We start from the raw sequence: 22,922 nt of genomic DNA, 5'->3' as shown, positions 1-22,922 counted from the left end.
TGATTGTATAAATCACATCAGAATGTGGTTTATAACACAAGAAGCTACAGAAAAAGCAGGCTGAAGAAACAGAGTGGTTTAGAATAGGAAAAGGAACACGAGAAATAAGTGTATGATCCTTATTTCTACTTATGCAATGTAAATTACTAAAATTAGTAATCTATAGGTGGTTACTAAGAAACCAGGGTCTATGTTCATTCTGATTGCTCTCTGAAGCAATGATCAGTGACCATATGCCATTTTGGGCATTTTTTTACCAGCAAGATGATGGAATAGAAAAAAAAATGCTTGGTAAGGTTAAGTAGGAAAGAATAACAGAATGAATAAGGTGGTCAATATCAAAGAAATAACTGAAATTCTTTGGAGAGCTACAGATTATTATCAGAGACAAATCAAGATGGAGGTCTTTTGTCCATACTGTTACTGTTGGTTAAACCTGCGACGATACCTAACTGAATTATGAGATGGAATATTCTTTTACCTAAATGTTTGTACTAAAAATTGCCTACATTAGTTCTCAAAAATCACTCATCTGGCTACTTTCCATTAAACTGTTATTACTTATTGTGAAAATATATTGAAACCTCAATTTACCAAACTATGATAACTTTGTAGGCACTACAACAAATTTCACAACCATTTGTAACAATTGCTTAATCATGTCAATTTAAATAATTTGTAAAATGACAACATCATACAAATGATGTAACTACATAAATGGCACAGCGTAATTTTTATTGGTCTTAGATTGTAAATGGTTAATGTGCATAATGACATCATTATGCTTGCAGATGATATAAATTGCTGTGATCACATACTCTAATTTAGCAGACAACTGAAAATAATAGATACCCCATCCCCTATCTGGTCCATTAAATCATGATTTCATTGTACTCTGAAGGTACTAAGCAAAAGCAAAAGAAAAAAAATCAATATGATGTAATTGATAATAGTTTTAAAGGAAAATATTAATTTCTGGAGTATAATTACTCATAAAACTGATTTACATTTCTGATTTTCAATTTTTTTACTGTGCTTAACATTGATGTAAAATTGCATTCTTTTATCTGTTTAAACTTCTGTTAATTGTAAATTATATTGCATCATTCTTTTTTTTACTACAAAGACATGAAGTATCGTAAATCACCTCTATCCTGTCCTTGCATATGAGTATTTAAAATGTTATGCTGCTCCAACATGCTTCTACTTAATATCCACTATTTGGTTTTTGATTTATATAATTTTGTGTTATTTTGCTACCTTTTCTATCTCATCAGCAGCTAGATTTTCTTTTGAAAACTTCAGCTGCTATTATATTAAAACATGGACCAGCAAAATTGGTTTTAGATTGTTAAATCTGTTTCACTGCTTTAGTCTGGTTTGTATGTGTCTATCCATATAGCAAAATACTGTATGTATTTATGTATTAGACAAAATATATGCACATAAACACAGTTTCATAGGAATTGCAATATTTATAGAAACTTCTTTGAAAATTTGCTTTGTTTAATCCAAACACATTATATATAGCATTAATTAAGCATCATTTAATGTTTGATTATGTTATCTGTGTATTTCACAAATGAGTACTGTGCAGTATATTATTTAGGACATTCTGGCTGAGCTCTTGTTGGTGATAGGATATCCCATACCTCTGCTTGTGTGTATGCCCAGTTGATATCTCGTGTTTTAACACAGTTCCCTTTGACAACGCATTTTGCAAGAAGACATTGTGGATTACATTAATCATATTACTACTGAAGATACTACAGAAGCTTTAGTTGGTACAACATGCAGTAGCTTAGGTAGTTATAGATGGATATGCTAATTCATCCTTGCAACATTAGTGCAACTGGAATTACACTGATTGCTAGTTATCTTTGAAGTACAATTTAAAGTCCTTCTTGTCACTTTTAAAGCCCTACATGGATGGAGCTTGAAGTAAAATGCATTGCTATTGTCCCTTTTCCAATTAATCCCAACACTTACAGATTCAGGACTTCTGTGACACTTCTGTGACAATCAGTGACAAGGTGGAGATACACTACTGGATAATATCTGCATATTGACAGTAGCTCATGCAAAACTGATATACAGTACAGTAGTAGAATTACAAAGATGAAATCAAAGAAAGGAAACCCATGAGGCAGTACGAAAAGCAATACACAAGTAGAATCTTCCAACTTGTACCTTCAAGTTCATCTTACACATTATCCTCACAAAAGTAGTAATTCTGATAACTGTAAGTCTATCTCTCATTGCCTTACTCTAAGTTGGCATCACAACTATTATAGTATTTAAAATCTAGGATGACAGATCTTTGAGGGTTACATTTCACCTTTCACCTAACAATCTTTCAGTAATACATGCTGGGTCAGTCCATCCCCTACTACATTGTGGATAAATGTAAATAAATTAGAAGTGAACCTGGAATTCACTAACAACTAATTGCGGCCAAAATTGACAGCAATCTATTCTCAAGGCTCTAGGAATGAAGCAGGTGAGCTAGAAATAGGGACCAGTACCGGATTGCAGGACTCCCCTTCCTTCTAATGGCTCACTCAGTGACTTCTACTCCATCTCACCTACCATATCTACTCTGACTCCATCTATATGGGAGCCTTGGCCAAGCTGCACAGCCTCTTTGGCTCCATATACAGATCTCCCCTATAATAGTGTCTCTTGAGTTCAGCAATACTTTTTGACTTGCACTTTGCGATTTGTCCCATAAGCAAGGGCAGAGAGTTTCATTTCAATAGCTTGTTCTTTGAGTGGTAGCTACTACCATCTGGCATGCTAGCTGGCAAATCTACCCTCATCAAAAACAGCTAGGTCTTACTATTTTGCAGCTTTGTAGCTTAGAGGTTTGTCTTACCAAATATTTACTGAACTGCAACATGATCACAATATTTTTCAACAATACAAGCTGGAAATCAGGGTAAGAATTAGTGAAGACTTTGGAAATAGAGGACTGCCTTTTAGTTTCCATTTTTTACTTACTTGCCCTCTGTAAGTATAACTTGCTAGTCACCCATCTGTGTGATGCACAGAATCATTGCACAGAAGAACAGGTTGCTTACTGCAACTGTACTTTGTTGACACAATATCTGTGCATTCACACAACCCACCCTCTATCCTTTCACAGGCAATTATTCGCTTGAGGTTCTACATCAGCTAATGGAAGGCATGAGGTACCTTCTTAGCATTATCATACACATAGGGGTAGAATATCCTTCCTCTAAAAATAGCTCAGCTCTCATTGGTACATTACACAGAAGGCCACTAGAAGAACCTCAGATACAGGTGAGTAACACCTTACTGTGCTATTTCAAAAATACAAAAACACAAGCATTATATACAAGTATTACTTTTGCAGTGAAATGTACAATAATTGCAGCTATTTAAAACTGAGTGAGAACATTAATTAAAAATACTATTTGCAATCCATCATAAAATATAGTCTTGTTTTATGTGATATATAGCTTTCTTCTTAAATTTAGAATTATATCTTTATATATTTTATGTTCTTCTTTTTCTACAGAAATACATCCAAGAAGCTCGAAATCTGGGCAGTACTATCCGGCAGCCCAAATTGTCTAATCTGTCACCATCAGTAATTGCCCAGACTAATTGGAAATTTGTTGAAGGATTGCTGAAGGAATGCCGAAATAAGGTATGATATAATTCTTGACAAATATTGTGCTAGCTATTCAAAGGAGTTGAATTAGCTGCATCATTATAGTAGATTATTTCTCACACCGGTAATACTGATATCCTTTGATGTAACATTTGCACAGAAAGAGGCAGAATTGATAGTTTCAGTGAATACAAAATGTTCCCTTGATTGGGATGGAAGTAGGTCTATGGATCAGGACATTCTGCTAATGGGATTATTCTAATGATGCGATTATTCTAATAACATACAGTTTTCTCCATATGTTGACTTCAAATTCTTAGACTCAAATGCACAAGTAGTGTAATACTATTTAAAACTACTTCTTGCAGTACTGTGATTCGATGAATATGAATAATAAACTTTAGAACAGGGGAGTCAAACTCACCACATCACGTGACGTGTCACGACATATCGCGACTTTTTCCCCATTGCCGGAGCTGCAGTGGGTGCAGTTTCGGGATAACGCATCCGGCCTGCAGGCTGGCAGTTTGACACCCCTGCTTAGAAAAAGGTCATCTAATCATGATATTCTGGGGGTTTCCCAGTGTTCAAGAATGACTTTTAACAGATATTGAAATACAACAGGAAGAACATACACTTCATCCTTGTTTGAGATTCAGCTCCCTATTTGTTATATCTAACAGTTTTCTTGCTTTTCAAATAATGTAGAACAAGTGCTGTGGATTTGCACACATACTAAATGAAAGCAGATAAAAATGATAAATCATAGTAGAAAAAATACTGAATCAATTGAATCTTTTAATTTTTCTTTTGGCAAATAAATGTACAGCAGATAAGTGATCAGTACTGGCAGAGTGTCAAAATGGAAAAAAAAAACCCTGTTGGTTATTTTATATCTATGAAATATAGTATATTGCATACTGTAAATAGTTCAACAACTAATTGTATTACCCATTATTTTGCTTATTTGAGGTAATAGAGGATTCTGACTTTTTCAAAAAGTAATCCTAGTGTTTTCATATGCTTTCTATTTTGAAAGACAAAAAGGATGCTCGTGGAGAAAATGGGCCGAGAAGCAGTAGAACTTGGTCATGGTGAGGTGAACATTACAGGGGTGGAGGAAAACACATTGATAGCCAGTCTCTGTGATCTTTTGGAAAGAATATGGAGCCACGGACTTCAGGTGAAGCAGGTAAGAAATGTACTCCTAGGGATATTTAATGCTGATTACACTTTTTAATAGGCTTTGGGATATTAATGTAAATGAACACTAACTATTAATATAGAGTTGGATTCAGAAGAGGCTGCCATGAACAAAAAAGACATAGTAAGTCAATACCTTTTCCATTACTCTTCCACTTTCCAATATCACTCACTTACTCTTGCTCTCTCAGTGAGTTCCCCAAATATTCAGTGCAGATTTTCAGAGCATTCACAATGCACAGAGGAAAGACTGAACTGATAAAAATGAGCCCTTTCTTTGACCAGCACTGTACTTGTAGTAATTCTGGATCCAATTCTATCATTCCTAGTTGTTTTTCTGGCATCTTTATTGTGAGCTTTAACTAGAAGATGATAAAATGAACTCGTTTCGGGAATAGCTAATATCTTTTGGAGAGAGAAACTGACAGATTTTCTCTGTAAACACCTTATTGATTATGCATGAATGCAAAGTGAGAGCAATATATTTGAAATATAGAACTTTTTTTTTTTTTTAAATCTGGTCATTCAAGTAGGGCTCCCTTTGTTTGAATCCATTTCTAAACTGTAACAATTTCTGTGTGTGAAGCATATGCTATCTGACTTTTCCCTTCCGTTTATATGCTGCATAGGATAGAAGCTGTACTACTTTCATCCTAGAAGATAGAGCATCAGTATACTCTGCTACAACTCAGATTTGGGCTTTTCAGACCAGCAAGCGGCCAACCGTACATAAGGTTAATTCTTTGGACTGATTAACAATGTTGGCAAACAGTGCTGAACGGTCTGTTGTGGTAGAGTATTCAGAAATCTGATGGAAGAGGTGCAACAGATCCAATCTTCTTTGCAAAACTTTGGTTTATAGCATATTAACCTAGTTCTAAATTGTTTTTTCCAGAAAGCTATGCCTTTTATAAATATGTATGAGGATAGCTTCTTTTAACACCCGCATACCATATAACTACTTTTGCCTATTCCCTGTTTGTTACCTAATTATCAATTTTCTTTTTCATTTGTAATTTTTATTCATTAATTCAGTATAATTTTGAGATGTTTGATAATTTGTCAGTTCTGGAATCATTTTCTTTGTTATCATTTCTCATATACATAGATATCACTCTTCTCCCTTGGTTTTGAGAAATGTGATCATAATCATAATTCTGTATAATGTATTCATTTGTTTTCAGCTCACACAGTTTTTTGTGCTCTTTTCATGACCCCCGTTCCAGCACTGGGAATCAGCATACCCTTTGTTCATTGTATAGGTGTTACATGGAGATGCATTGTTCACAGGGATACCTATATTTCCCTTATAATATAAATGTATTTTTATTACTTGCAGTAGTATAATAGCAGTTGTAATTATAGACCAATATTTAAATTAGAATTAAAAACTTGTCCAATCTTGGATTTTAAGGCAAGATTGTGAAATCTGGGTTGTAGTGTCCCTCAAATAGAAGTATACTAACATTTCATATTTAATTAAGTCAAAATATGCATGAGCCTGGATTAGCAGTGATTAAATTAAAGAATCTCCAGCAGTGATGTCTAGTTTTGTTTGAATCTGTAAATATTGTTATGCATTACAGAATAAATATGGCTTGGAAGTTTCAATAAGATCCTTACTAATTCTAACCTGATAGCTATTGTTTTGAAATTTGTATGAAATATGAAATTGCAATTAGCTAAATATTCCTGATATATCTATATGTATAATGAAGTGGCTCCAAACCTGAACCAAAGGCTTTTGCATAACTTGACCTGCATTAGACAAGTGTAAGCTACATAAATGCATCTGTGATTCTGCCAGCTTCTGATAGTCCGACTTTAAAGATAAATACATATAACTAAACTTATGATACAGATGGTGCTGCCAAATAGATTCAATAGATTTCAAAAGATTCTTAAGATCACTGTACTATCGAACTGTCATGGAACATGACATTAAGCAACAAAGCACATTTAATGAAAACAAACATATATTGACATTATGTCACAAATTAAAACAATGCAGTATAATGCTAGATGTGTATCCAACTCCCAGGGGGAAAAAATCTGTTGATATCCATATTCACTCTACCTATTCCTCTTTCTCAGTTGACACAAAGAAGCTGAACATGATTCTTATTATCACCTAAACTCAGATTATCCACTCTTTTAGGGAACCTTCTCTCCTTGAATTGTTTCAGCCTTGGTTGGTCCCCAGAAGTTTTATAACTATAAGAATTGGTACCTGAGGGTTTTAAAAAATTATGTCCTTTGTAGTCACTCTGTATGAATAATGCATCTGCACAGAATCCTTTGTTGGAATTTTCTAGAAGAGAAGCATATTTTTCTGCAGGAGGTGCTTTATTAAGGACTCTGCTTCTAGGCACAGTTAATCCCTCACTTCCATTTTTTTTTCAATGTTGCAGAAGCGTGGTTAGGATTTTTCTCTAATATTGTAAATTCTCATGGGTTACTTTAGGTTCTTCCACCTCCCTTTTCTTCCCTGGGGGTGATTTCAAGGAAAAAAACCCTCTCTTAGATTAAGAGTTGGGGGCTATGCCTTCCTGACTGAGCTTCTAGCTTAAATCCATCATAGCTCAGCACTTGTAGAAAAATATTTGAGTTGGGGGCTATACCTTCCTGACTGAGCTTCTAGCTTAAACCCACTCAAATATTTTTCTACAAGTGTTGAGCTATGATGGCAATTCATTGCTAACTTATTCAGATTAGTTAGATTCCAAAAAGAGCAGACCATGTTCTTTGGATTTGGTATCAGAAGAGAAATCATGGGAATATTTTCCAACTCTGTTTTGAAGAGTGGGAGTCAATGCATTTTTCTGCATAGCATTTTTAGGCTACTTGCTTAAAGTAAATAAGCAAATAAGTAAGGAAATGCTGATGTAAGAGATTGCTATCTGGATACCAGGTCTCATGTCTGACCAACAGTTGTCTCCGCTCCCAATTCCCCTGTTTCTAAGAGACAGATAGCATTTCCACTTTTATGGGTATTTGAAGGCATGTAATTTTCCACTAAGAAATCTTTTTTATAAGCCCTCCCTCTTGACTCTCTTCTGTACTTAAGCAGAAAGGTCAAAAGCCAACAATAGCAATTTGCCTGCCATTTAGATGAAAACAGGAAACTGGCAGAACTCTTGTCAATTCACCTACTTAAATAAAGAAAGATCATCATTTCACTAGTTCACTTGTAAACCTGTGTTTTTTTAAAGGCCCTATGTTTCACCTCTCTCTCTCTCTCTCTCTCTCTCTGTGTGTGTGTGTGTGTGTGTGTGTGTGTGTGTGTGTGTGTGTGTGTGAGAGAGAGAGAGAGAGAGAGAGAGAAAGAAAGAAAGAAAGAAAGAAAGAAAGAAAGAAAGAAAGAAAGAAAGAAAGAAAGAAAAGTCCTGTACTTTATTGGCCCTCTCTGATCAGCTCTCAACATATAGTTGGGTGTACAGGTGAATAAGAATCAGTGAGCCATTGTTTTGTTACCTACCTCAAAAGGACAGAGAAGATCAAGTTTTACATAGTCATGTTTCTCTCCTTAGATGCGGTCTACCACAGTGTGATAGAAATCAGTGAGCAAGAGGGGAGGAAGCATTCTGGCAACTCTGTACATAACCATTAGGAACAGAGATTATACCCAAATTCTAGCAGAGAAACTTCATAGATAAGTTTGTGCCCAGTTAGGAAATCCCACTTTGAAATGTAGCAAGAAAGCATGACTATCCAACAATGTAAGAATGTGATTCAGTTCCTATTCTGAATGGCTAGTTCAGTTATATTACAAGACTGGGAACTAAAATAAACCTTTTGTGGCATTCATGTTTTTAAAAATGTGGGAAATTGCAGGGGCTGAAAAATAAATACAAGAAGGAGTTTTAGAAAACTATGCAATAAAGGATAAATATATGTTCAAATTGTCCACTATTTTTAAGCTATATTAACGCCATTTTTCTAACAAGATAAAATAAATATGGCTACAAAAATATTCTGATACAAATACTAAATGTGAGCGATTTAAAAGTTTCTCCTTGTCATATGTGTGTTGAACAAAAAAGCATCAAGACAAAAAAGTACAGAGCTGAAAAACAAACCAAGAATAAAATAAAAAGAAAAAAATACAAGTATTTTCATTTGTGGATGTATAATAAGATTTCTGAAGTTTCTTTTCTTCTATTTTTGTTTTTGTTCTTGGATTTTTTTATTCTTAACTATATTTTTAATTTTGATATTTTGTTGAAGAACAACAGTCTTCTATATAAACAAAGAAGGAAATATTTGGCCACTGAGACCTGAGACATTTGCCTTATGGATGTTCATCTCCTGCTTCCATAAAGATTGGGCAGATGCTTTGGATTGATATAAAACTTCTTTCTGTGAATGGATGCTCTGCCTTTTCTCCTTTGTTATTAGAAACTGTCTAGAAAATTCTTGCTTCCTTATTACTATTAGGTGCTTGAAGTTTTTGGTATAATGGCAGAAAAAGGCAGAAGAATAATTCATCCATTTGTAAATCAAGTTTTTTTTCCACACATTTCTTATGTAATTATTTTGTGTCCCATTACCTTATATTTTAGGTATCTATAGTGATTAGGATGCCCATTTCCAAGTTTCTATTCCTGCTTGATAAAACCTTCTGTGGAATTCTAACATATAACTGTGGGATTACCTTTTATAAAACTATATAACTGTGTGTCTTCTGTATTATGTTACAAGAAACCCAAAAATCTAGAAAAGGCTTTGAGATTAGCTCAGGTCTCTGAACAACCTGAGGCATATTATATTAGGACTTTGGACCAAAATAAAAATTTGAGAGAAATAAAATGTAATTGCGGTTATATAAAAAGATAATGTAAACTAAAATTGTAATGATATCCCTGTCCTAGGATAGACATAGTATCAGTAACAAATTTCTAATAAGCAGCCTTTATCCCCTGAAATAATATGCAGAGAATTGTTGCATTTGTGTTACAAAGAATAATAATCAATACTCTGTCGTGTGAATTGTGAATTTATGAATTATAAAATGACCCCATCACATAGTGTTTAAAAGATTGAGAATGAGAATGAGTGATTGAGACAACCACTTTGTAATAAATTGATTAGTTTTGCTTCTTATATTAATTTCCCTTTACCAAAAGAAAAAAGATAATAAAAGCTGATAATCCATTTTGATGCAATTATTTGTTTTAAAATGAACAATTTTCTGTAAAGAATACATTATGTGTATTTGTTCATGTATCTGTAGGTTTATAATATGCATTGGTTATAATCTTGGTACAATTATCATTATCATATGTTTATAGATTTATAAACCACTAAAAATTTAATCACTTTGTTAGAGAATATAGACAACTCCCCAAAATACCAGAATAAGTACCCCAATCTTAATCAGTGGATTAGGTTTCATCAACGTGGTGTCCATTCTGATCACAAAGATAAACCTTCTCCAGGATGATCTGTCCTCATCTTGGCCCTTCAAGTCTCTCAAACATACACGCATCATGCAACTAAGTCAACCCATCTTCCTGGCCATTCTCTTCTCTTTCCTTTACCTTTCCCAGCATTACAGACTTCTCAAGGGAATTGGGGTTTTTGCATCTGTCTATAGAATTACCCAAATTGATCTTGAATATGAGCATGGGAATTTTCATAATAGTCTGAAAATCTTTTGAAGTTTATTCTAAAATATGCACACCTGACTCAGAAAATATTTTTTCTCTATAACTGAACTTTATTAGCTTGGTTGAATAGAGTGGCTACTTTTTATGTGATTTTTTTTTTAATAACAAAGCACAAGATATATAATCCATCATGCTCTGTATTAGTATTTTATTTTGCATTTGACAACTAATCTTTCTTTTGAATCTAAGGGGAAATCTGCTTTGTGGTCACACTTGTTACATTACCAAGAAAACAGACAGCGAAAACCTACATCTGGAAGTTTTAGTACCTCAGGTGCAGTTGTCTTCCATATAAATTATGTTGCTATTTTGTACAAGAAAAAAAATCACAAAAACAAATTATATTTCTAAATTCTAATAAAAAACAGAGGCACATAGAAGTTATGATTATATATTTATTTATTGAAAGCTTAAATCTGATGTAAATTCTATTCTCAGGGGAATATTAATTATTCTAGAACCATGGTTCTAAAACATTTTAGTCTCAAGATTTCTTTACATTCTTAAAAATTAGAGAGAACCCCAAAGAGCTTTGATTGTGTGGGTTATATCTACTCATATTTACTGTATTAGAAATTAAAACATCTTTAAAATATTTGTTTACTTTGTGAATCCTGTAAGGGTCTCTGAACAATATTTTGAGAAGTGTTGTTCTGGAATATAAATATTCTATTGGGTATCACCTAGAATTATTATTTTAAAATAAATAATCCTTTCTGAGAAAGGCACCATCATTATGTTTGAAGTAATATGTTTTGGTCTATGTTTCCACTGCATTGTACCTGTCATAAGTTCATTTTAGGACTTTAAAAGTTAAATTTATTGGGATGAGTTCAATTATTGGACAAGTTGTGGAACATAGAGTTTTAAACCTTAGTCAACAAACTGGATTGAGATAGAAGTTTGTTCTAAGACAGAATTAACTGATTTCAAACTGAATTTTTAGTAGTATCTTCTTTACAATTTATTAATACAAATATATTCTATTAATTATAAATTGAATATATTGCAGGAAGTGCTGAATCCTCATGGAAAATATCAGTCATTTCCTTACATGAATGAAAGAAAAATGGCTCTCCATTTAGAAATCTAATTAGGTTTACTAAAGAAGTGTTTTGAGTCAAAGGGCAGATACTGCCCCTCCAGTTCCCTTAAACCAGTGGTGGAGAACCTATAGCACGCGTGCCAGAGGCAGCACTCAGAGCTCTCTCTGTGGGCATGTGTGCTATGCCCCAGAGATGGCAACCGTCCCTCTTCAAGCAGCCGCCTGCTAACTCACTGAGATCCCACATGGCCAGATGCATCCCAGCACGGCTGGTTTCCCTCCCCCCATCCCATCCCTCTTGGCCTCGCATGCTCTCCTTTTCCCGGGCACGAACCACTGCATCGCCTCCTCAGCTGTTGGCTGGCCGTCGAGTTCAGAGGCGGCTTCTCTGAACTGCTGGTCGCGGGCTGCGGAGCCCTAAAGTGCGCTGGTCAAGGGGCTGGCAGGCTGTGGCTGCTGACAGACACCGTCGGCCCCCATGTGCTTGCTGGCCTCTGTGTTTGGGGGGCGATGGTGTCAGGAAGCAGCCGCCCTGGCCCCTGCATCACCTTGCCCTGTGACAATGGCACCCCACCCTGCCTCACCTCCCCTCACCCCGTAGGACGAGTCTCCTGCCCACTGTCCCACCCACCAGAGACCCCCTGGATCTCCCCCAACCCTGTCTGGCCCCCACAGGAGTCCCTGCCCATGAGCAACATCGAGGTGACCATGCCCACCTTGGCCACACCCACCCATTCTGCCATGAACACTATGGCCATGCCCATCCAGTGGGCCATGCCCACCTGGCACCTGGCGATAAATAAGTGGGTTTTGGGTTTCAGTTTGGGCACTCGGTCTAAAAGGTTCGCGATCACTGCCTTAAACTATTGCTTGTTTAATTTGTTCAAAAGAATATAATGGTAACTAGTGAAAAAATGTTTAATACCATATCTTATTAGCACTTGGTATAACCCAAGAGCTAGGTTCTTATGTATAAAATATACCTATTTTGAGCCAAGAAAAGTATAGGTCCTGCGCTTCACTCTATTCTGGGATTATGAATAAGAGTATCTAGTTCAAAATGCATAAAAGTTGATGTGTTTGAATTGTAGTGTCTTTGGTTAATCAGATTTGATTAGCTCATTGTACCCATTTGAAATCATGCCACAGTATGCATTGTAACTGTTCTTCAAAGCCTGCAAACAATTTCAGCTAGCCTCATCATTTGTATTGTGACTTTTGCCCCCATTCCCCCAAACTGTTGATCTGTGCAGATCCAATTGCATTTTGGAAACTTAATTTAATTATTCTAAAAGCAAAGTCCGTACAGCATTCATTTTCAAAGAATAGTTTTGAAGATTTCTTTTTTAGATGAAAAAATTAGCTCCCACTCTCAATATTTTTTTGCCATGTTTTCTTGCATCTACTAGCTCTCAGTAGAAGAAACTCAAGGTGGAGTAGATTTTTCAGAGAATATGTCAAATAAGGAAGCACAAATCTCTGTTGTTTAAGTTATAGGTCTTTTAGAAAAGTTATACCTTAATATGAGCATCATAACTAATGTAAAACATGATCATCAACTGATGAGATAATGAAGACTACAGATGAGCTCGTATAGAAGCCTATATAGTAGAATGACTTCAAATGTTGCTCAGAATCAAAGCATTTGCATTTTTTAAATATTTAATCAAATGTAATCTGTATTTTAGGAATTCTTCTAGATGCTGAAAGAAGGAAGTCAGATGCCAATCCAGGAATGTCTCCTTTAAGAGTATCCCTCATCCAGGACATGAGGTTGGATTTTTGCAATCCTAAAGATCAGATAAAAATTTTAATCATATTTTTAGGACAACTAAATTTAAAATATTTCCTTTAATTTATTTCATTATTATTTTGATTGATATCATTTTGTATTTAGGCAAAAACCAGAATCTTAAGCCAGTTTATTGAAAAGAATGTATCAGGTATAATCAGTGAAATATAATATTTAGTAAGTGAGGTAAAGATTGAAATCTAAACTTCAGCTAATTTTGAAAAATGCTATTGCCACAATTTTTTTTAAAATTCCTGCTCTTATTTGATATCACTGCCTCAAAATGTTGTTAGCTTTCAATAGGAAACAATAACTGCTTTAAATAAAATATTTGGTGAATCGTTGTTGAAAAATACAAACTTTCAAAGACAATATCAAAATACAGTTTATTTCTAATGTCATATACTGTAAGGAATATTTAAAATTTCAGTATAGTTCAGTGGTTCTCAACCTGTGGGTCGGGACCCCATTTGGGGTCAAACGACCATTTCACGGGGGTCGCCAAACAACACAGTCCGCCATTTTTTCCCCTTGTCCTTAGCTGTGCTACTCCCTTTTATTCTATTGGCTTTTGAAAGCCAATAGAATAGACTCTCTTGAATAGAGTCTAATTCTATTGGCTTTCAAAAGCCAATAGGAATTGTCCAGGCTGTCTCTGCCCTGCTGAGCCCTCCAAAGGTCCCATTCTGCAAACGGTATTGCACCAGTTGAGTAGTCCTTGACTTACGACCGGTTGAGTAGTCCTCGACTTACGACTGGTTGGGGGTCGCGGCATTAAAAAGGTTGAGAACCACTGGTATAGTTTAAGAAGATATATTATTAAACATTTTAAGCTTTTGTTAACATATCAGTCTAAGACTCAAAAATGGAACCATTGGCATTCATCTGCTCGCTCCCATTAACAATATATGAAGTAGTCAACCTCAGTGTGACAATGAAATGTAGATTTTGATTTTGTATACCTTTAAGAGACCCAAGAAAAAAATAATTACCAGATTAAACAACACATACTATGGCTTTATTTGCTGAGTTTGGTGGGGCAGATGAATTCAAAGATCTACTAACACATAATCCAAAGCTGGGCTAATCAAGCAAGACCGCTTGTGAGCAGCATCTGCTCTCAGGCCATGTTGGAGTACAGGAATACACAAGGACATGTTTTTACTGGATCAGGATTACATCCCAGTTCTAAACTTTAATCTAAAGAAGGAACACTCTTTTTTTTCCTCTAACTTCCAGGCTTTCTAATCATGTCAGTGTGAACTTCCAGGGAGAAGCTACAAAATTTCTAAATTACATAATATGTATACAGTTCTAGAACATACTTTATTTTCAATATTAAAAACTTGTCTTATCATGTAGCATTCAAAATTCTAACTCACAGAATATTCTACAAAAATAATCAAAATCCATCTTTTAATATAATTAGACTGTGAAGTTCAGGGGTTTGGAAGTTAGATAAGCTTCTTCCAGAAAATGCGTGTCTACAGGTGAATTTGGGAAATTTACATGTCACTTAAGTGCAAAAAAAATTCTTTTTTTCCTGAGCTGTATATATTTTTCTTAGCATGCATTTGTTGTTGTATGCATCTTTTGTATTCCTTTTATGCCTATACGTTTCATATTTCATCATTATGCTAGAAGAGAAAATACATTTTCTTTGATGATACTATATTATTAATGAATCTATTTCTCTTCCTCAGTAAAAGCCTTGGCAATAATAACAGTATAATTTATTTTGCTTTGCTTTTCAGGCATATCCAGAATATAAGTGAGATCAAAACAGATGTTGGTAAAGCTAGAGCTTGGGTTCGACTCTCTATGGAAAAGAAATTACTTTCCAGACATTTGAAACATCTTCTTTCTGATTATGAACTCACAAAGTATGTTGAAACAATCATTTGCTTAAATGGACATAAATCGATTCATGTTTTCGTTTAAAATCACTTATCATATCTCATAATATAACCAATATGTAAAAAAAAATTATGATGTAAAAAGATGTTTAGACTCTAGAAAGAGTACAGAGAAGAGCAGCAAAGATGATCAGGGGACTAGAGGCTAAAACATATAAGGAACGGTTGCTGGAATTGGGTATGTCTAGTCTAATGAAGAGAAGGACGAGGGGGGACATGATAGCAGTGTTCCAATATCTCAGGGGCTGCCAGAAAGAAGAGGGAGTCAAGCTATTCTCCAAAGCACCTGAAGGAAGACAAGAAGCAACAGATGGAAACTAACCAAAGAGAGAAGCAACCTAGAACTAAGGAGAAATTTCCTGACAGAACAATTAATCAGTGGAACAACCTGCCTCCAGAAACTGTGAATGCTCCAACACTGGAAGTTTTTAAGAAGAGACTGGACAGCCATTTGTCTGAAATGGTATAGGGTTTCCTGCCTGAGCAGGGGGTTGGACTAGATGACCTCCAGGGTCTTTTACAACAACACCATCATCATCACCATCACTTAATATATACGGCATGAATTTCCTAGTTATTTGTGAAAGAAGATAATTTTCAAATTATGATATGAGCTCAAAAATTTAATCCCAGAATTCTATGCTACTATGAACTGACATGAGTTAGAAAAAGAAATAAAGCTAAATATAGCTTAAACCAGAGGTCCCCAAGTTTTGGGGCACCAGGGACCGGTTCCATGGAGAAAGGTTTTTCCACAGACCAGATGGGGTATGGTTTTGAATACTGCCTGCATCCTGAGGATGGAGCTTTTCTTGTTTGTGTGGCCTGCTTGCTGGCATCCTGCGGACCGATGCCGGTCCACAGACTGGGGGTTGGGAACCTCTGGCTTAAACCAGTCCATTCACTAACTATATCATTTAACTTTGCAATTCATCTTTTCTTCCACCATATCCCTACATTGTTTCATACTTTGTCTTCTCTTCTTTAAATTTCTCACCTCTCTTCATGAGAATCTCATTAATTCTATCCAACCTGGCTTTCTTGATCTTCTCATTCTTTGGTCCATTCTCCCTTCCTTCGTTTATTTGTTTTGCAGCTTGATGTTCATTTTCTATATATGACCAATTCACTTCAAGTAGGTGTTCTTCTTTTCCCTCTCTGCTCCTGCGAGGGCTCGGTTGAGATCTGTGCGGTACAGGCAATCCTCGACTTACAGCCCTTTGTTTAGTAACTGTTCAAAGTAACAACAACACTGAAAAAAAGTGACTCTTGACCTTTTTTTCACACTTACGACCCCATGATCATGTGATTTACATTCAGATGCTTTGACAACTGGTTCATATTTATAACGGTCACTGCATCCTAGGGTTGTGTGATCCCTTCTTGCCACCTTCTGACTAACAAAGTCAATGGGGAAGCCACTTAACAATCGTGTTACTGACTTTACAGCTGCAGTGATTCACTTAACAACTGTGGCAAGAAAGGTCATAAAATGGTACAAAACTGTTTCGCTTAGCAATGGAAATTTTGGGTTCAATTGTGGTCATATATCAAGGACTACCTGTAACTAAAAGTTGTTAGGGAACAGACTTCTTTTAATCATTTTTTATTTTTTTTCTTCTGTTCTATCGTGTCTGATGCTTGGAGACTGCCTGGATGAATCCCTGCCATTTTCCTGGCAATGTTTTTCAGAAGTGGATTACCATTGCCTCCTTCCAAGAGTAGGGTGACAGTGACTGGCCCAGGGTCACCCAGCTGGCTTCATGCCAAGCAGGACTAGAATGCACGGTCTCCTGGCTTCTCCCCTGATCCCTTAAGCACAGCACACAGCTGGCTCTCTATTCTTATTTAAATGGAAGCAAATCCCCCTCATGCAAGTGTGACACTTGGGGATTGTGAACACATCTGTTGTTGTGTTTTCAGTAGCCCTAGAGGAGGAGTTTGCAACTTTCTGGAAGCTGCCCTCCCTCCCTGCCCAATCTGCAGAGCTTTTTCTGGATCAGTTAGATGAGCCTCCCACTCCACCCATCCTCCTTGTTATTACCTGGGCTTCTTTTTCTCTGGATGCTCGGCGTCCTCTCATTCTGCCATTCCTCCCCCCCTCCCCACATGAGAAAGTTTGGATTAAAAATTCAGAATCTGAATTCCATGGCCGGCTGGGAATTCTGGGAGTTGAAGTCTACAGGTCTTAAAGTTGCCCAGGTTGGACACCCCTGCTCTAGGTGAAGGCTTTGGACAGTTCTTTCTCCAGGTTCAGTGAAGCCACAGGTGGGCTGACCATATCAACTCCAATTTGTCCTTCAGATCAGAATGGACAGCTCCTTGTCCAAAGTGCTCTAGGGTCTCCTGCTTGAGTAGGAGGTTGGACTAGAAGATCTCCAGGGTCCCTTCCAACTCTATTCTGATTGATTGATTTCTTTCTCATGATTCAGTCTGTATTTAATCCACATTCATTTAGCACTCATTCATTCTTGGTCCCAACTCTTCTTTTACCGTGCACACCTTTTAGTAACCTATTCCCACTGCATTCAATTTTATCCTGATCTATGCAACTCTCATTTTAGTGTTTTAAAGTGGGCAGAGCAGAGATTTAATATGCAATGATTCTTTATATATTTATCTGTAAATAATTTAAACAGCCAAGAATTATTGTACATACTTTGTTGCTCAGTGTTGAACCATTTCCTGAGTATTTTATTTATTGTCAAACATCCTTTGCCTCTATCATATACTACCAGGCAAAATTCATACTGGCACTAAATGTACCAACTTATTAATGTTATTTTTTTTCTAAATCAACTTATAATAGTTTTGGAAATGTTGAAAAATATTGGAAAAAATCCTTTTAATATCTTTTTTCTAGTTTTGGAGGGAATGAAATTATTTTCTGAGATAGAGATTTACCTAATTAGAATTTTTTTAAAAAAATGAAAATATTTCAGAAAGGGATATATGGATTAGGGCAGCGCAGAGAAATGATTATGTTTAAGATTAGGACTAGGAACCTGAAGATTCAATTTCTTGGATACCATAAGCCACAAAACCCAGTGAATGGCTTTGGGCTAACTCTTTCAGTCCAATCTATTTCACGGGATTGTTGACGTTAGGGAAAAATAGAAAGAGGAAGCATTAAATATACTACTTTGAATTCCTGAGTGAAGGCAGTATTTAAATAAACAAAATAAATATATATTAATCTTCAGCACTTTGTTCTCCCGTATTTTTTAGGTAATAGAGACTAAGTTTAATTGTGCTTAGCCAAAAAAGTAAATCAATCTACAAATTCCTTGTTCTTATTAATTACTATTTTTATTTGTTTTTGAAGTGACAATCTATACATCTTATGCCTTTAGAGTTAATTCCATTAAACACAACACTTCTTAAATTGAATAGAGCATTTATACACTTGCATTATACTTTCCAAATAGTTGCTGATAATAGTAAAACTAGGATTGAAAGATTTAATGGTTCAAAATTTCTCAGCATTTTATTTCTTTATCTGGATTTTTACCCTTCAACAATCAAATTTTTTCATATTTCTAAAAAAAATTCCATCCCTTAAAAAGAAATGTTAGTTGTATATATAACAGTGGGTTGAAATTTATATAAAGCACATACAGAATCTAAAAGACTCTAAAACAGAAATCCATTGGTTACGATAGTTATTGCCAGTGCATTCTTCAGAATGAAACTCCTATTATAATTATAAAGTGTTTATTTTTTGTTAGAAAACTCTACAAACGCTATGCTTTCCTCCGTTGCGATGATGAAAAAGAACAGTTTCTTTATCATCTCTTGTCATTCAATGCTGTAGATTACTTCTGCTTCACCAATGTTTTTACAACAATTTGTAAGTATAACCTTTTATTATTGGAAAAATTACTTTGTGGTACCTAATTTTCTATAGTAAGCATTTGTAGTTCAGACTCCACTTTGTCAGATCCATGGAATACTATTTTCATGTGACTTGTATATGTATGCCATTATAGAGAGGTGAAATGTCAGGAAAATGAAATGCAAGAAATACAGATTCTAAAAATTATGTAAAATCTTAAAAAAAATACAAGCCAATTATTCATACAGCAATATTAATCCCAACATATTATTCAAATTTTAAACTCTGGATTTCTCAAGCCTGGGAGGCTATAATTATATTATTTTATGATGTGAGAGAAAATATATTTAACTACTGTAATTGATTTTCATTGGTAAGCTGGAAAGAGAGCAATTTCTCTCCCTATGCAAGTATTCATTTACCCTCAAAATTTGTTCCAGAAAGTCATGACTTTGTGTGGGAAGTGAAAAAAGGAAAAACCATGCTTAAGGACATGTAAATGAAAATTGGTTTGTAAAGGATGCAATACTGAATGCAATACTGTAGCTATAAGGCATGCAGTTGTCTTACATAGAGTGTGTTTTTGGAAAAGTACTTTTCAAAAGGCTGTTTGTAAATAAATTGTGAGACAGGTATTTGTATCTGCATATTTGGGGAGCTATCTGCTTGTACCTTGATGTTAGGGTATTTATATAAATAGGTTTCCTGGAAGCAGGGATTCTTAAAAGAGTTTTGAAGCTGCCTCATTTATAAACAGAATAAGAACATATCTGTAAATTTGCTAACCACAATTGTAACTGGCTTGTATAAACCTGGTACTTTAGTAAACACTTAAATAGTGTAAGGCAGTGTTTCCCAAACTTGACAATTTTAAGGCATGAGGACTTCAATTCCCAGAATGTGGAATTCTGGGAGTTGAAGTCCACATGCCTTAAAATTGTCAAGTTTGGGAAACACTGGTGTAAGGGATGGAAGTAAAATCTGTTCCCATCTTACTTACCATTTGCTGTTGCTGGCATTTTTTCTTTCCTTTGGCTCATGGGGCTGATACAGGAGGTTAAAAAGTATTAAAGAAGTAGGATGAATATTACACACATCTCCTCAAAACCTTATTTAGCTTGTTTATGATCTATAAAGATTCTAGTTAAGAAGAAATGTATGTATTTCACAATTTGCTAAGTTGCTATTCAAAAATATCCCCAGCAAGCCTATAACGCTCTACACTTACTACTTAATTTTTTTTAACTGATATATTTCAGAACATAAATCAATAAAAGTTAAGCAGATGTCATAGGTTTAAGAACTCAATTGAAACATAAAATTAAAAAGTGTAATATATTAATGCATGAAAGGTGACAAAATGGACTAGGGAAATTCTCACTGGGAAAGTTTCTTACCTGGGAGTTTCTCACTGGGGAATATACATTTCAGGAGTAGGAGATTCTACTGAAGAAGTTTAGTGAAGCTCCCCCTGCATATATTCTTGGAGACAATTACCCAGATGTGTATGTGTTTTCTTTTTTACAGTGATTCCATACCATATATTGATTGTTCCTAGCAAAAAGCTTGGTGGCTCAATGTTTACAGCCAACCCATGGATGTGTATTTCAGGAGAATTGGGTGAAACAGGAATCCTGCAGGTTCCAAGAAATATGCTGGAGATGACATTTGAGGTATTTCTCATGTTGTTGTTGAACAGAAGAAGGCAACTTTTCAGTCTCTAAGCCTTTGCTTTGTTTCAAAAAATAATTTTCAGTGATCAAGGGCTACATTACAATAATGTAAAATAAGTAGCCAAGGCTATCTAAGAGCCCTTTAATTTTTTTTTTAAACAGAGAATAGCTTACGCACCTTTAACAGTTGGCCTTTAAATTCTCAGCAGCTTTATATCTTGAAACTACAGGTATCCCAGAGTCATGGGGTATCTATCCCAAATTAAAGGAACACAAAATAGAAAAGCATGGACATTGTGGGTAGGGGGACAAGAGAGAGAGAGAGTAAATTTAATAGAGTGACTTTTGAAAATAATTACTTTTGTGGATTCCAGCAAACCCTGACAATTATGATCACAAAAAGGTTACTAAAAGAGGAGTAAGGTTTCCTTTTTCTACATTTAATTTGAGGTTTTGAGAAAGCTCTCCTATTATCTGATTTTGAAAATTGTTTCTTTCAAATGTAGCATTTACCCTTAGTAATTTCCTTAGTAATACATTAACAGGTTTATAGAATAGATTCAAGGTTTTTACAAAGTTAAAAATCATTAAATTTATCACAGAACAAAAAGGGGGAAAAGATGGGCATCCAAAACCAAAAAAATCTGCCATCATAAATAATTAGTCAGTGATGGTCTAATGCAGGGGTGGGCAACCTTGGCTCTTTTATGACTTGTGGATTTCAACTCCCAGAATTCCTGAGCCAAGTCCACGAGTCATAAAAGAGCCAAGGTTGCCTACCCCTGGTCTAATGAAACAGAACTTTCAATGATTTATGGAAATCAGCAAGGAGGGTACCTGGTGCATCTCTAGGATTAGCGTTACAAAGAAGGAGGCGGGTGTTGCTTGCAATGCTCCTTTGATCTTTCATGGAAATAGGACCCTGAGCAAAGCCTCCCTTTTACAATGCATGTGTCATAAGTGTCCACTTGAAGGGGACAGTCCCTAAGGTAGCCCGGAGTTTGTTCACATGTTGTTGTTGTTAATTGCGAAGTCATGTCCAACCCATCGCGACCCCATGGACAACGTTCCTCCAGGTCTTCCTGTCCTCTACCATCTTCTGGAGTCCATTTAAGTTCACACCTACTGCTTCAGTGACTCCATCCAGCCATCTCATTCTCTGTCGTCCCCTTCTTCTATTGCCCTCAATCTTTCCCAGCATTAGGCCCTTCTCCAGTGAGTCCTTCCTTCTCATTAGGTGGCCAAAGTATTTGAGTTTCAACTTCAGGATCTGGCCTTCTAAAGAGCAGTCGGGGTTGATCTCTTCTAGGACTGACCGGTTTGAACGCCTTGCAGTCCAAGGGACTCGCAGGAGTCTTCTCCAGCACCATAATTCAAAGGCCTCAATTCTTTTGCGCTCAGCCTTTCTTATGGTCCAACTTTCACAGCTATACATTGCAACTGGGAAAACCATGGCCTGGACTATACGCACTTTTGTTGGCAGGGTGATGTCTCTGCTTTTTAGTATGCTGTCTAGATTTGCCATAGCTTTCCTCCCCAGGAGCAAGCGTCTTTTAATTTCTTGGCTGCAGTCCCCATCTGAGGTGATCTTGGAGCCCAGAAAAATAAAATCTGTCACTACCTCCATTTCTTCCCCATCTATTTGCCAGGAATTGAGAGGGCCGGATGCCATGATTTTGGTTTTCTTAATGTTGAGTTTCAAGCCAACTTTTGCACTCTCCTTCTTCACCCGCATCAAGAGGCTCTTTAGTTCCTCTTCACTTTCTGCCATTAGAGTGGTATCATCTGCATATCTTAGGTTGTTGATATTTCTCCCGGCAATCTTAATTCCAACTTTTGATTCATCTAGCCCTGCCTTTCTCATGATGTGCTCTGCATATAAGTTAAATAGGCAGGGCGACAGTATACAGCCTTGCCGGACTCCTTTTCCAATTTTGAACCAATCAGTGGTTCCGTGTTCGGTTCTCACTGTTGCTTCTTGACCCGCATATAGGTTTCTCAAGAGACAAATGAGATGGTCTGGTACTCCCATCTCTTTAAGAACTTGCCACAATTTGTTGTGATCCACACAATCAAAGGCTTTTGCATAGTCAATGAAGCAGAAGTAGATGTTTTTCTGGAACTCCCTAGCTTTCTCCATGATCCAGCGTAT

At 35.9% G+C, this 22,922-nt stretch overlaps 1 protein-coding gene across 5 annotated transcripts in view; it reads left to right on the top strand.

Moving 5' to 3' along the window:
* Window positions 1–22,922, top strand: part of DENND5A (DENN domain containing 5A) — a 70,754-nt gene that overhangs the window by 35,500 nt on the left and 12,332 nt on the right. For 3 of the 5 annotated variants that reach the window (XM_039350241.1, XM_039350240.1, XM_039350239.1), the window contains 7 exons: window positions 3,542–3,673; window positions 4,677–4,829; window positions 10,699–10,783; window positions 13,243–13,327; window positions 15,101–15,229; window positions 18,991–19,112; window positions 20,625–20,770. In XM_039350241.1, the coding sequence (XP_039206175.1) occupies window positions 3,542–3,673; window positions 4,677–4,829; window positions 10,699–10,783; window positions 13,243–13,327; window positions 15,101–15,229; window positions 18,991–19,112; window positions 20,625–20,770 (852 nt within the window). Of the gene's footprint in view, window positions 1–3,541; window positions 3,674–4,676; window positions 4,830–5,469; window positions 5,575–10,698; window positions 10,784–13,242; window positions 13,328–15,100; window positions 15,230–18,990; window positions 19,113–20,624; window positions 20,771–22,922 lie in introns of all 5 variants that reach the window. The other 2 variants (XM_039350238.1, XM_039350237.1) reach the window with 1 other exon arrangement.

The sequence above is a fragment of the Crotalus tigris genome, unplaced genomic scaffold, assembly GCF_016545835.1.
Source record: "Crotalus tigris isolate CLP2741 ecotype Arizona unplaced genomic scaffold, ASM1654583v1 scf7180000018308.1980950, whole genome shotgun sequence".
In the NCBI taxonomy this organism is placed as follows: domain Eukaryota; kingdom Metazoa; phylum Chordata; class Lepidosauria; order Squamata; family Viperidae; genus Crotalus; species Crotalus tigris.
The sequence above is the reverse complement of the archived record's forward strand: the minus strand, read 5'-3'. Positions and strand labels throughout refer to the sequence as shown.